Source organism: Panthera uncia, chromosome D4, assembly GCF_023721935.1.
Source record: "Panthera uncia isolate 11264 chromosome D4, Puncia_PCG_1.0, whole genome shotgun sequence".
NCBI classification, from domain to species: domain Eukaryota; kingdom Metazoa; phylum Chordata; class Mammalia; order Carnivora; family Felidae; genus Panthera; species Panthera uncia.
This window is the reverse complement of record NC_064807.1, coordinates 91315348-91328093: the sequence shown is the minus strand read 5'-3', so window position 1 is coordinate 91328093 and position 12746 is coordinate 91315348. Positions and strand designations below refer to the sequence as shown.

The window sequence follows — 12746 nt, the reverse complement described above, 5'->3', positions numbered from 1 at the left end:
TGCCAAGGATCCTGCCTGGACCAGCTCTGGGGAAAGGGGACACGGGCCCAGAGGCTCCACATGCTGTCAGGATACATCTCCAGGACCCCTGGCTGGGCACCTGCCCTCCCAGGCCTAGCAGGGATGTGTCTCCCCTTGGGGAGGGGAGGGAGAGGGTCAGGGCACAAGACCCAGGCAGCTGTGCCCACATGGGGCCATGTGGGGACCGGAGAGCCTTGCTCAGGTGCTCTGATGGCAGCAGGTGTTGAACATGGCGGAGATCCAGACACGCCTGGCCTATGTGTGCTGCGTCCGGCAGCTGGAGATGGTGAAGAACAGTGAGTACTGTGAGTACCTGCGCCCCCCCATCGACAGCTACGGTACTCTGGACTTTGGCAAGTTCAACGAGATTTGCGTGAGTGCAGCTGGGGTGCGGAGGGTCGGCGGGGTCCAGTGTCTGCCTGCCCCCTCCCCAGCCTCCCTGCCCTCACTTCTGAGAGCTTAGAAGTGGGGGCTCCTGGTGTGTGTGTGCAGGAAGTGGGGTATCAGCACGGGCGGACAGTGTTTGACATCTGGGGTCGAAGTGGTGTGCTGGAAAAGATGCTGCAGGACCGGCAGGGAACGAGCAAGATGAAGGCGTGTGATGTGAGTGCCAGAGCTCGCACCCTCCTTCCCTTCCTGCCTCAGTGGGCCCGAGAGGCGCAGAACTCCCTGCACTCTGCAGGACCGTGGCACACCCCCTCAGCTGCTCAGGGGCCAGAAGACAGGGCAGGGGGTGTGACCCCGTGGGGGTGAACTCTTGGCCTCTGCCTCAGCATCCCCTCTTTTTGCCCCACTCTGGCTCTCTACTCTTCTGGTACTCACGGTTGAAGGGGATGGGGGCTTGCTTAGGCCCCTGCTCATCTTCTGTGCCCCTGCCCCAACTCCAGGGATTAACTTGGGCATCTTAGCAAGCTAGGGCCATAGAGGGTCACAGAGATGTCTCTTCCACCTCGGCCCTCCAGGTCCTCACCTGCCCCAATGCCTCCTTCACGGACCTTGCTGAGATTGTGTCACGCATTGAGCCTGCCAAAGTAGCCACAGTGGACGGTGAGTTGGACGCCCAGGACATGCACAGCCGCAGGTGGGGGTGGCAACATCTCTTTCTGACCCTTGGTGTGCCCAGCAAGCCACCCTGGTCACCAGGCTCCCTCTAGCAGCCCCTGGACCTGATGAGTGGCAGGTAGGGACTCGTGCCACCGTGGCATGGCCCCTGCTCTTGAGAGGGGACCAACACGGCCCTCCCTTCTGCCCAGATGAATCTGACTACCAGACCGAGTATGAGGAGGAGCTGCCAGATGGCTCCAAGGACACGTATGCTGACTTCCAGAGCGCCCCGGCCCACTTGGGCTCCGACTCGGTGAGCTGCCTAGACCTGCCTGTGGTGCCCCTCAGCTGAGGCAGCTCCGAGGGCTCCAAGCAGGCCAGCTGCTCGCTCCCTGCCGCCCTGCAGCACAGAGCACAGAGACCTGGCCCTGGGTCAGCCCTTTGGGCTCACCCCCACCCGCACGGTGTGCGGTTTGATTGTAGGAGGACGAACCGTCACTTCGGCATCGGTACCCCAGTCTGGCTTCCCCAAACTGCCCCGCTGTTGACACGCTGACGAAGATGGGTAGAGCCCCTCACTCTGATGCGCCCTAGAGTCTGCCTCTGCTGTGGGCCTTTCTCAGAGACAGGGCTCCTAGAGCTCCTGGGGGCTCTTCCCCACCGGGCTGGGGCCCAGCGCCCTGTGCGCCATGGGTCCAGCTTCATCTGTGCCGGACCCAACCTGTATGTGTTTGGGGGGGGGGGGGGGGGGGGGGGGGGGCGGGGGCAGGTCTCTGGCTTCTGTGTACCGGCAGCTGCTGGTGGAGCACTCGGTCCTGGCACCCCTGCACCCACAGCAGTCCTAGGGGCTCCTTGAGGCCTCTGAGAGATGTTGGAGCCCCTGAAGCATCAGGGCCTGATGTGTCAATAAAGGTAGATCTGATTGTGCGTGGACACGTCCGTTTGCCAACGTCCCCGTGGCACGATGCGCCTGACCGGAGCCAGAGAGCAGCCTCCAGCTGCACCACTGATCTGCCGTGAGGGCCACGTCCCCGAGGCCAGGTTGGGTGTGAAGTCGTCATGTAGGGACCCCAGGCACCCCTCTGCTGGGGCTTGAGACCGCAGGGCAACAACTAGCCAGGCAGGCAGGGCGCCCAGGGTCTGGCGTGGAGCCAGGGTGCCCCCGAACCAAGAATGAGCCCCCTCCAGATCTCCCGCGGGCGTCTTCCCACGCAGTACACGAGCCGCGCTCCGAGGTTGTACGCCGCCCACACTTTCTCAGATCGTTAAACGGCGCCCGGGAGTCCTTTTGTAGGAAAGGAGAGAGCGCTCTGGCGCTGTCACTTTGGGGTCCGCAACCCGTGCAGGCCTGTGAGGGGCACCGAGAACCCTGACCCGAGGGCCCAGGACCTTGCAGCCGGGTGACCGCTGGCCTCAGTTTCTCCGCACCACGTCCCAACCCCGCCCCCTCCCCCGGCACGGTGGGCGGAGCCACCGCCCCGGTCCCCTCCTGATGACCCGGCCAGGCCCCGACGTCACGGGCAGCCGCCCCCAGGCCTGACGTCGCGGTGGGCGGAGCCCCTGGCCTCGCCCCGTCCGTGACGTTGCGGTGGGCGGAGCCCCCGCCCCCGGCCCCTGCCGCGCTCTCCCGGTGCGGCGGGACTCGCGGAGGGCCCAGCGCGGGCCATGCGGGGCCCGAGCCCGAGTCCCGGCGTGGCGCGGCTACCCCGGCGGAGGCGGCGGGCGCGGGGCGCGCTCTGAGGCCGGGGGATGCGCCGCCGCCGCCGCGACCATGGGCGCCGCCGCCTCCCGGAGGAGGGCGCTGAGGAGCGAGGCCATGTCCTCGGTGGCGGCCAAAGTGCGGTGAGTGCGGCGGGGCCGGCCGCCGGGGCTCAGCGCCCGCCCCCGGCCCCCTCCCCCGTGGCGGGGCTTCTCGCCGAGTCTCCCTCCCCCGCTCCCACCCCCACCTTGTGCGGCTCCCCTCCCGGAGCCGGCGGGGGCTGGGAGCCCCCCCCCCCCCCCCCCCCCCCCCCCCCCCCCACCCCCAACACACACACAGTGACAGGGGCTGGACAGAAAGCAGGCCAGGGCCCCGGCCACGTTGCACTGGGACCCAAGGCCCCCGGAACTGCGACCTGCTAGCCCTGGGCTTTCTGGGGTGGGAGGGCACTGTCTGCCATGGGTGACCCCGGCCCCTCCCTTACCGGTGCCCAAGGTCTGGGTGGGGGTGGGGACCCCAGGCTCCCATGTGAGCAGAGTCCAGAGTGGTCTGTGTGCACTGACAGCGCACCCCGCTGTCCACCCTTCAGAGCAGCCCGAGCATTTGGCGAGTACCTGTCCCAGAGTCACCCTGAGAATCGGAACGGTGCAGGTAGGGGCATTCGAAGAGGTACCGGGGTGGGGTCGGTTCGCAGCCCCACCGCACCCCCACGACCTAGGGATGCTGTCCCCTGCTCCAGCAGCCCAGGCCTGGCCCGCAGGCTGTGGAGACTGTGGGGTGTGAGCGGGCAGCAGCTGCTCTGCTGGGCTGGCTTCCTCACGCCCCCTGCCCTCCCTGGCCCAGAGCCCCAGAAAGAGCTTGGAGTCACTCATCACCATGGCACCCACCCAGCCTGGGCCGTTGGCATGGCAACAGGCCTCCTGGCACCCCCAGGGCTGGCACCGCTGTCTCTGGGGGCCAGCTGGTGGGGGGGAGGGGAGAAATTGGCACTGGGCACACGAGTGCAGTGGCAGGCTGGGAGGTGGCCTGTTTATTCCTGTCCACCCCCCACCGTCACCCACAGGTAGTCTAGCCTGTCGCCCCCACGCACGCACACCCAGGGCTCAGGGCCCAGGTAGGAGGAGGGTGGGAGCCTCTAAGAGGAGTGCGCAGCTTGCAAACACCTTTTCTGGAGATACCAGGGGCTTAGGATGTGGTCACTGGGGCTGGGGGGCAGCCTCTGCCCGCCCCCCCATCTGAGCCAGGCATTCGCTGGGTGTTCTTTGCCCTCACGGCACCAGGAGAAGGGGGGGCAGGGCCAGGAGGGCTTCAGTTCACCTGCTGCCTCTCTCCCAGACCACCTGCTGGCTGATGCCTACTCTGGCCACGACGGGTCCCCCGAGATGCAGCCAGCCCCCCAGAACAAGCGCCGCCTCTCCCTCGTCTCCAATGGCCGCTATGAGGGCAGTCTCTCAGAGGAGGTCATCGGTGGAAAACCGACCGCTGAGGGCCCCCAGCCCCGCGTGTACACCATTTCCGGGGAGCCTGCCCTGCTGCCCAGTCCCGAGGCAGAGGCCATCGAGCTGGCTGTGGTGAAGGGGCGGCGGCAGCGGGAGCGGCACCTCCACCACCACAGCCAGCCCCTGCGTGCCAGCCCAGGGGGCAGCCGCGAGGACGTCAGCAGGCCCTGCCAGAGCTGGGCAGGCAGCCGCCAGGGCTCCAAGGAATGTCCCGGGTGCGCCCAGCTGGCCCCTGGTCCCAGCCCTTCCCCTCGGGCCTTTGGGCTGGACCAGCCACCTCTGCCTGAGGCCACCAGCCGCCGCAAGAAGCTGGAGAGGATGTACAGTGTCGATCGTGTGTCTGGTGAGGGGGCTCGTTGAGGAATGGGCAGGCTGTGGGGCAGGGTGGTAAGCTGAGCCTTGGACAGGTGGAGGGTGCCCAGGTCGTGGCATGTAGGTAGCCTCCTGCTGCTATCTCCCACGCCACATGTCAGGCCTCTTAGTTGGTTTTGGCCCTGCCAGCACCAAATCAATCAAGGAGTGCTTCCCGGAGGAGGGGGGCGGGGGGCAGGAGAATCTTAAAGATTGAGCAGGCAGAAAACATGGCTTAATTAGAAGATGGGTCTGCCTTTGGGAAATCCTGGGAAATAGTCCCTGCCCTGGGTCCCAGCAAATGGAGTTCTCGTTCACCCCAGGAAGCACATGTCTATCTGGGGCCTGGCCAGCCATTGGGAGCCTCCCAAGGATTGTTGAGCTGTGTGGGTGGCTGGTGAGCCCTGAAGGCCTACTGTGTCTAGAAGAGGCCTCTCTGGGACGCTTGAGCAGCCCCATGCCTCTTGAATCTGAGGTCACTTCCTAAAAAGCAGAGTCCTTACTAGCTGAGCACCCACATCGTCCCAGGACACCCCCTGGGCTTCCAAGTCAACAACCTGCTTGGGCATCAGGGCACAGGCCTGGGGTGTGGGCAGTTCAGCTCCATGACCTCACACTCCTCTGATGAACACAGCTCAGGGGCTGGGGTGGGGGTCAGGGCAACTCTCAGAGGGGTAGAGCAAACTTTTATCCACCTTGTCTAGGAGCTGGAGGGGGCAGCCCTCAGCAAGACCATCTCCATGCTGCCTGAGGGCTCCGCCTCACTCTCCTGGCAGGGTCCAAGGGAGTGGAGTGTGCAGGATGCAGACAAAGGGAGGCTGCAACCATTGTCCCTGCCCTGCTTCTCTCCGAAGGGGAACAAAGTGAACCCTTTTCTCTGGGCACCCTGGACACAGGCTGTGCTTTCAAAGGACCGCTCTTCAACTGTAGGCCACCAAAGGGAGAGCTAAGCAAAGACAAACTGTCACGAAGCCGCTGAGCTGTCTTGGCCTGAACAGCTAAGCGGGCACATGTTGCCTTACGGCCTGTGCCAGCCTCCGCCCACCTGGGAGAGGGTTAGGGGACCCTGGTGCCTTTCCTCCACTGGCTTTGGCAGAAGCATTGCCTTCCCTGGCAGAAGGGGGTAAAGGCTTTAGGAACTCCCAGGCCACCCTAGCCACTTCTTTTGTCTTCCAGATGACGTCCCCATCCGTACCTGGTTCCCCAAGGAAAACCTCTTCAGCTTCCAGACAGCAACCACAACTATGCAAGCGTGAGTTGTGTACCTGATACGTGCCCGCTGTGAGGGGTGGTGCTCAGGAACTACTGCCAGACCCTCTCCTGCCCTCTGGGCCCACCTGGGTGGCTATTTCTGAGCGACCCCACATGCCCATGTCCCACCAGGTCTGCCAGAGGTGACATCAGTCTCAAGGAAGGCAGCGCTGGCTGCTCTCCCCCCCCCCCCACTCCCACCCTCCACTGCCCCTCCCATGCCCCCTCCCTTCCCACTCCTCCCTTGCCCACTGCCCTGCCCTCTGTCTCCTAGCCCTCCCCTGTCCCTCATGGTCCTCTGCGGACCCGGCCCAGGGCTGAGGCTGATGTAGTCACCACTCTGGCGGTTCTTCCAGGCCACGGCCCCATCTCAGCTTCCCAAACAGCAGCTTACTTGCGTATTCTGTATGAGCCTCAAGGGATCACAAGTCAGGAGTCCCCTGCGGGGGCCTGCTCTTCTCTACCTGTGACACATATCTGGGTTTGTTTTCTGATATAGCGTTCCTTCCCGGGAGGCACCCTTTGCTGCAGTGTCCCCCACACTGAGGAAGCTTCCGCCCCTCGTGCTACCCTGGGGAACCCACCACTGCCCTCAGGCTGGCTGGGGACTGCCATCTTTGCTGCCAGGCCCAGGCCCAGCAGAAACAGGCCTCTGTGCAAGCCCAACCACGTTACAGCACTTGGTGGCACGGGCCAGTGACCTCAGTGTCCACTGCCCTTTCATGGGCTTACCACAGCACTGCTAGTGCCTTGCTAGTGCCTGGAGTGCCTGTGAGGGACCCCTGGAGTCCATGACAAGAAGGGAAACGACTGGGAATTTACAAGCTGAGGGGGTCGTGGCTTACTATGTCTTCTTTCTTACGCTGCCCCTTCCCGCCGCACCTCCAGCATCTCGTAAGTACTCTGCGGGACCCTGAGCCTAAGGGCATGGTGGTTGTCCCTGGGGGACCCCCCCCACCCCCCACCCCCAAATAAGTTTGGACAGGCCAGGGACCTGGGCCTTGACTGTGAGGGAGTGCTGTGTCCCAGCACCAAGGCCACAGCAGGACCTGCCAAGAGCCGGGCCGAGGACAGGGTGAGGCAGGCCAGGACCCTTCTGCCCGGCCCTGCGCTCTGGATGCCCCTCCAGGCCCTGTGCTCACGCTTCTGTCCCCACGTCTCGGTCCCTCCTACCTACCTGCGGCCAAGGGCAGTGCTGACTCGTGGTGGTTTCCCAGGGTGTTCAGGGGCTACGCGGAGAGGAAGCGCCGGAAACGGGAGAATGATTCCGCGTCTGTAATCCAGAGGTAGGGCCTGCCAGCCACTCGCCACCAGAGTCCGTCTCTTGTCTGTGCTGGTCTGGCCTGGGCCCACTGGGCCCTCGCAGACCTGATGGGGGAAGGGCGGTGGCGACCACTGGCCTGGCCCTGCTCTGGGGACGCTGCAGGCAGGAGAGGTCATGTGACCTGGGCCCCCCCAGGCCTGTGTTTTGGTGTGTTTTGGGGGTACATTGCCAGTTGAACTGCAGCCAGCTAGCCCACCCGTGTCTCTTTCTGGCCCTTGAACCCCAGAGCTGTGGGGTCAGCAGCAAAGCTTACGCTCCCCATGCCCCACCTCAGAGACGTGACCAGAAACCTTGTCCATCTTGGACACTGGACCCCGTCAGGGCACAGATTTGGGGGCAAAGACCTGTCTCTGAGGTGGCCCAGGGACAGAAGGGCAGGGGAGGGAGTGTCTGCAGGCCCCAAACCTACCTGGGGTCAGTGCGGACAGTTGTGCTTCCCTGGCCTGAGAGCACAGGAAGCAGGAGCCCTTGACCACCTGGAAGAGGGGGGCTGATAGGGTCCAGAGTATGCCTGGGCCCAAAGAGGGAATGTAACGGTGGGCAGTGGAGGTGGGTGCCTGGATGCTGGGGAGCCACCAAGGGAGTGGTCCTGCATGGGGGGGGGGGGGGGGGGGGGGGGGGGGGGGGGTGACCGCAAGAGAAGGCGTGATCATTGTGCCTTTGTCCTGGCAGCAAAGGGGAGCCCTGGAAAGGTGTCAGCAGGACAGGGACTGGGTGGACGGTGGGTGAGTGGGAGAGCGTAGGGGCGCCAGGAGGGCATTTATCACCTAAAGGGGCGAAGGCAGGCCATGTCAGGTCCGGCTGCTGGGGGAAGAGTGGCGAGCAGGAAGCATGGGGGATCCGTACGCCTCCCACCCCCCTTTCGCGGTCCTCACCAGCCACCGGTGTTTCTTCCCCAGGAACTTCCGCAAACACCTGCGCATGGTCGGCAGCCGGAGGGTGAAGGCCCAGAGTAAGACCCTGGGCGGGAGGGCGAGGGGGTGGCGCTGCTCTTGGCCGGCTGGGGCTTCGCAGGCTGCTCGCTGCACCGGAAAGACCCAAGTTCCCAGATCCCCATTCCAACCCCGCGGCCTTCTTCCTACCGCCCCAGGCCCGCCAAGAAACCCTTGACTCTGGCCCCGCCCCTAGTCCTGCTGAGGACTCCCTGACTCAGGCTCCGCCTCAGGTGCAGCACGCAACCCCACCTCAGAACGCCTGGCTCTGCCCCTAGCCCCCCTCCTGGCTCAGACCTCGCCCCGGAACCGTTCGCCCCGCCCCAGGCTCCGCCCCCAGCCCCTCCCCCAGGACACCTGGCTCAGGCCCTGCCCCTAGCCCCCGGCTCAGAACCTCTCGTTCTGGCCTCGCCCAGGCTCCGCCCCCACCTCCGCCCCAGAACACTTGGCTCCAGCTCCGCCCCCCGCCCCCCCAGCGGAACCGATGGCTTTGCCCAGGCTCCGCCCCTAACCCCGCCTCAGAAGCTCTGGCTCTGGCCCCGCCCCGCCCCAGGTCCCACACCCCACTCTTGTCCCCTCGCCCCAGTTGGCGTCATTAGGCGCCACCCCTAGTCTTGCCCCACCTGACTCTGTCCCGGGTGGCCCAACTGATGTCCTCCGACCTCCCCGCCGTCGGGAGCTCGAGGACTCTCACCCTGGCTTTCCCAAGTCTGCAGTCCCTTGTGTCTGGAGTCCCCTCAGGCTGTGCCCCTCCCGCCCCCGCCCCCCGCCCGCTGACGCGGCTTTGCTCTCACTGCAGCGTTCGCCGAGCGGCGCGAGCGGAGCTTCAGCCGGTCCTGGAGCGACCCCACCCCCATGAAAGCCGACACTTCCCACGACTCCCGAGACAGTAGGTGCCCGGCGCGGGCCGGCCCACCTGCCTCAGAGGTTCCCCTAGTCCCCCAGTCCCCGCGCTCCGCAGGGCGGGCCTCCTGCACTGGCAGCTAGGCTTCCGCGCTTCTGCTCTCTGAGCCTCAGTTTACCCATCTGTGAGGCGGGGGCGCCTGGCACCTCCGACCTCGTGGGCAGGGTTAACTAACGGCTACGGCAGTGCTGGGCGGGGGCGCGTGTGTGCTTCACCCACTCTAGAGGTCTGAGAGGCTGCACTGCCCTGGCTGGAGCTGACCCTTGCACGGAGGTCAACAGCGCAGCAGCTCTGGTGGCAGCGGCCAGTCCCGCCAGGCTGGTGGTGGCCAGTGTTGGTCTCTGTCACCCACCCTGGGTTTCTCGCCGGCCTGGAGGGCCCTCCAGGACCATTTATCGCGGGTTCTGTCTGCTACCCGTGTCTGTGGACCACGGCTGGGGCTGGAGGTGGTCCACAGTCCTGGTGACCCATCCTGCCCCTCAGGTAGTGACCTGCAGAGCTCACACTGCACCCTGGGCGAGGCCTTTGAGGATCTGGACTGGGAGACCGAGAAGGGCTTGGAGGCGGTGGCCTGTGACACAGAGGGCTTTGTGCCCCCCAAGGTCATGGTGAGGTCGGGCCGTCTTTATGCTATTCCTATTCCAGCCTGTCCTGGGCTGGAGGGGGGAGGTCCCTTTTCCTCCAGGAGCCCAATGGCTCTGCCTGGTGATGATGCGGCCACTACAGGCTGCCTAGCAGTGGGGGACAACCTCATGGGGCCTCCCACTGCCCGTTGGCTCCAAGGTGGCTGGGCCCTGAGCAGCTCCCCGTGCTGTCTCCAGCTCATCTCCTCCAAGGTGCCCAAAGCCGAGTACATCCCGACTATCATCCGCAGAGATGACCCGTCCATCATCCCCATCCTCTATGTGAGTGACCCTCCCCCGGCCCCTGGTTCTGGGTTGGACTGCTGCCCAAGAGGGACTCTGAGAGTGTGGCCCGTGTCTGTTTCAGGACCACGAACATGCGACTTTTGAGGACATCCTGGGTATGTGTCCTCCAATCCCCTGTCTTCTGATCCTGGGTCTGGGGGCTTACCTATGGGCCATGGGGGGCATTGGAGGGCCGTGCTCACACTCCTCCCTCCATAGAGGAAATAGAGAAAAAGCTGAACATCTATCACAAAGGGGCCAAGATCTGGAAGATGCTGATTTTCTGCCAGGTAGGACTCAGTCCCTTTCTGCTGTGGGGGTGGGGGGTATTGAGAATGCAGGCTTCGTGCAGACGTGTGTCAGTGCGTGCACATATGGGGACGGTGGATGGACGCCCTGTGTATGCCCCACGCGGCCAATTGCAGTTTCTTACAGGGTGGCCCAGGACACCTGTACCTGCTCAAGAACAAGGTGGCCACCTTTGCCAAAGTAGAGAAGGAGGAGGACATGATCCAGTGAGTGGGCAGGGCTGCACGCGGGGGCTGGGCAGAGGGGCTGGAGGCAACGTCCACCCACACAGCCCATCCCCACAGACCCTCCCTGTGATGCTCCTTCTCTGGAGCCCTGCCCTGGCCTCTGGCCTGCCCCTCCTTGCACCTGGGGGCCTGGGCTGGAGACCACCTGTGACCCACCCCCTCCCCCACCAGCTTCTGGAAGCGCTTGAGCCGCCTGATGAGCAAAGTGAACCCAGAGCCGAACGTCGTCCACATCATGGGCTGCTACATTCTGGGAAACCCGAATGGGGAGAAGGTACAGGAACCCCCAAGCCCTGCTCCAGTTTTCTGGAGACCCCAGATCCAGTAAAAGACTTGACAGAACCTCCCACTTTTTCTTCTGTTCCCTTTTTCTCTTCCTTAACCCCCCAGAACCACCTATGCATGAGCCCCTGTCAGTGGTAGAGAATTCCTGCTTCCCCCCAACACCGTTCACCACCCCCTTCCCCTACCCTGAACTCATGGCCCTGCCCCGCTCTTGCAGCTGTTCCAGAACCTCAGGACCCTCATGACCCCTTACAGGGTCACCTTTGAGTCTCCCCTGGAGCTGTCGGCCCAAGGTGAGTTTCGCAGGCTGGCTCCCGGCCTGAGGGGCGGGGTCCAGGAGGTAGAGGCCTGAGACCTAGCCACCCTCTCCTTTGGCCCCAGGGAAGCAGATGATAGAGACCTACTTTGACTTCCGGCTGTACCGCCTGTGGAAGAGCCGCCAGCACTCGAAGCTGCTGGACTTTGAGGATGTCCTGTGAGGGCCACGGCCACCGCCTGGCTGCTTCCTTGGACCGGTGGCTGGGGCTGGGCCACGTGCTGTGGGCCGCCCAGGACCACGCGGTCCCAGTCTTCACAGCCGCTTCAGGGCACCCTCAGATGTCGCTCAGGTTCCTGCCCACGGGTCTGGTCCTCACTGCACCACAGGCCAGAGGTCACAGCCCCCGGGGCCCCGGGACGAGCCTCACCCCATGTGGCCAGGGGTTGCTCAGCGGCCAGGCGCTGACAGGGCCTAGGCCTCGTGCAGAGGGTGCAGCACTGGGGTGGCTCCTCTTAGCGGGTTCATAGAAATAAGTGCAATTTTCACACCCCCAAAACAATTCAAAGGGAAGCAGCATTACTAGTTGAATAGTTAAGTGCTATGTTACCAGTTACGGTGTAGACAACCTAGCCCAGTGTGTGTTCAGGACCTTGTCTGCCCCCAGCCCCCCAGCCCTGCCGTATTTGATCACCAGCACCAGGGTGGCCCGTCCGTGGGGGCGGTGTCGCCTGGCTGCCCGGCCCGGCTCCGGCCTTGGCCGAGTCCCTGATGGTCTTTGCTTGTTCCCTCTTGCCACCCACTGCTTACTCTGACCTCAGCCGTACTGGCCTAGCAGGGGTGCCTGGGAAGCCGCGGGGCAGGGGGGAGGTGACACACCTCCCTTCTCTCAGGAGGCTCTGGGTTGAGCCGGGCCCTGCCTGCTCCCCGTCCTCCGGCACCCGCCTGGCCCTCTGATGCCGCGGTGCGTTCAGCTTTTGCCAGCCTTGGTCTGGAGGCTTCTCCCAGCACAAAGGGTTTGGCAGGGGCAAGTGGGGCTGGGCCCCGCTGGGTGAGAACCCCGCCGCACACTGCAGTGGGTGCCTGGACCCTGCAGCAGCGCTGAGCAGACGGTGGACTCTGGGCTGTGGCCTTGCTGGGGCCCAGTGGGGCCGGCTCTTGTATATAGCTGGGGCTCAGGGGCAGGACCCCTTTGCAGAGCCTGGGTCTGAGGACACCTGGCTGTGCCCTCAGCTAAGGGAGGGGGCAGGGGCATGTGCTGGGCTCTGAATGATGTACGATATCCCTTAGAGTGACCATTAAACCTGACCCTCTGCTGCGGCCACTGCCTGGGCCTCCTCTGTCAGCCCTGTCCCTTACCTCCCTGGGCCCAGGAGCTTCTGGGTCTGCTGGTCCAAGGTTGCTGCTGTGGTGGCTGCCCGCACACCTCTGCCTGGACTGACAGGGCTGGGTGGGGCCGCTAGACCTCCTTGCCAAGGGCACACTCCAGAAGAGGGTCTGGCAGCCAGAGGAGGGGGAGAATGGAGAAAAGCAGGTTCCTGAGATGGCCGCTGGGGGGGCAGGGGCTGTGCTCCTGGAAAAGGTGTGAGAAGGATCAGGAGGTGCAAACAGAGACACTCCTGTGCCCTGCCTCCTCTGTCACTACCCCCAGGCACTGGGCGGAGGGCCACCCATCCTCCTCAGGCCATACTCTGCGTGTGGTCAGCAGTGTGGCTGCAGCAGGATGCCAAGAAGTG

General features: G+C 64.5%; 2 protein-coding genes across 13 annotated transcripts in view; both read left to right on the top strand.

Moving 5' to 3' along the window:
* PNPLA7 (patatin like phospholipase domain containing 7) overlaps window positions 1-1992 on the top strand; it is a 63616-nt gene extending 61624 nt beyond the window's left edge. For all 6 annotated transcript variants that reach the window (XM_049632465.1, XM_049632499.1, XM_049632491.1 and 3 more), the window contains 5 exons: window positions 242-394; window positions 514-624; window positions 984-1068; window positions 1275-1378; window positions 1549-1992. In XM_049632465.1, coding sequence (XP_049488422.1) covers window positions 242-394; window positions 514-624; window positions 984-1068; window positions 1275-1378; window positions 1549-1659 — 564 coding nt within the window. In that variant the 3' untranslated portion in view covers window positions 1660-1992. The remainder of the gene's footprint in view (window positions 1-241; window positions 395-513; window positions 625-983; window positions 1069-1274; window positions 1379-1548) is intronic.
* Window positions 1993-2652: 660 nt separating this feature from the next.
* On the top strand, window positions 2653-12330 carry NSMF (NMDA receptor synaptonuclear signaling and neuronal migration factor). Of its 7 annotated transcripts, XM_049632569.1 has the most exons (15): window positions 2653-2907; window positions 3354-3415; window positions 4100-4606; window positions 5791-5866; window positions 7083-7151; window positions 8089-8141; window positions 8921-9014; window positions 9513-9633; window positions 9847-9930; window positions 10016-10049; window positions 10153-10223; window positions 10369-10448; window positions 10641-10743; window positions 10972-11047; window positions 11136-12330. In XM_049632569.1, exons 1-15 carry the CDS (start codon window positions 2837-2839, stop codon window positions 11231-11233), a joined length of 1599 nt encoding a protein of 532 aa, XP_049488526.1. In that variant the 5' UTR covers window positions 2653-2836; the 3' UTR covers window positions 11234-12330. The 7 variants fall into 7 exon arrangements, with proteins under 7 accessions (XP_049488526.1, XP_049488564.1, XP_049488556.1 ...); XM_049632607.1 differs by lacking the exon at window positions 8921-9014 and having other exon boundaries at window positions 9509-9633; XM_049632599.1 differs by lacking the exon at window positions 7083-7151 and having other exon boundaries at window positions 2654-2907.
* The last annotated feature ends 416 nt before the right edge of the window (window positions 12331-12746 follow it).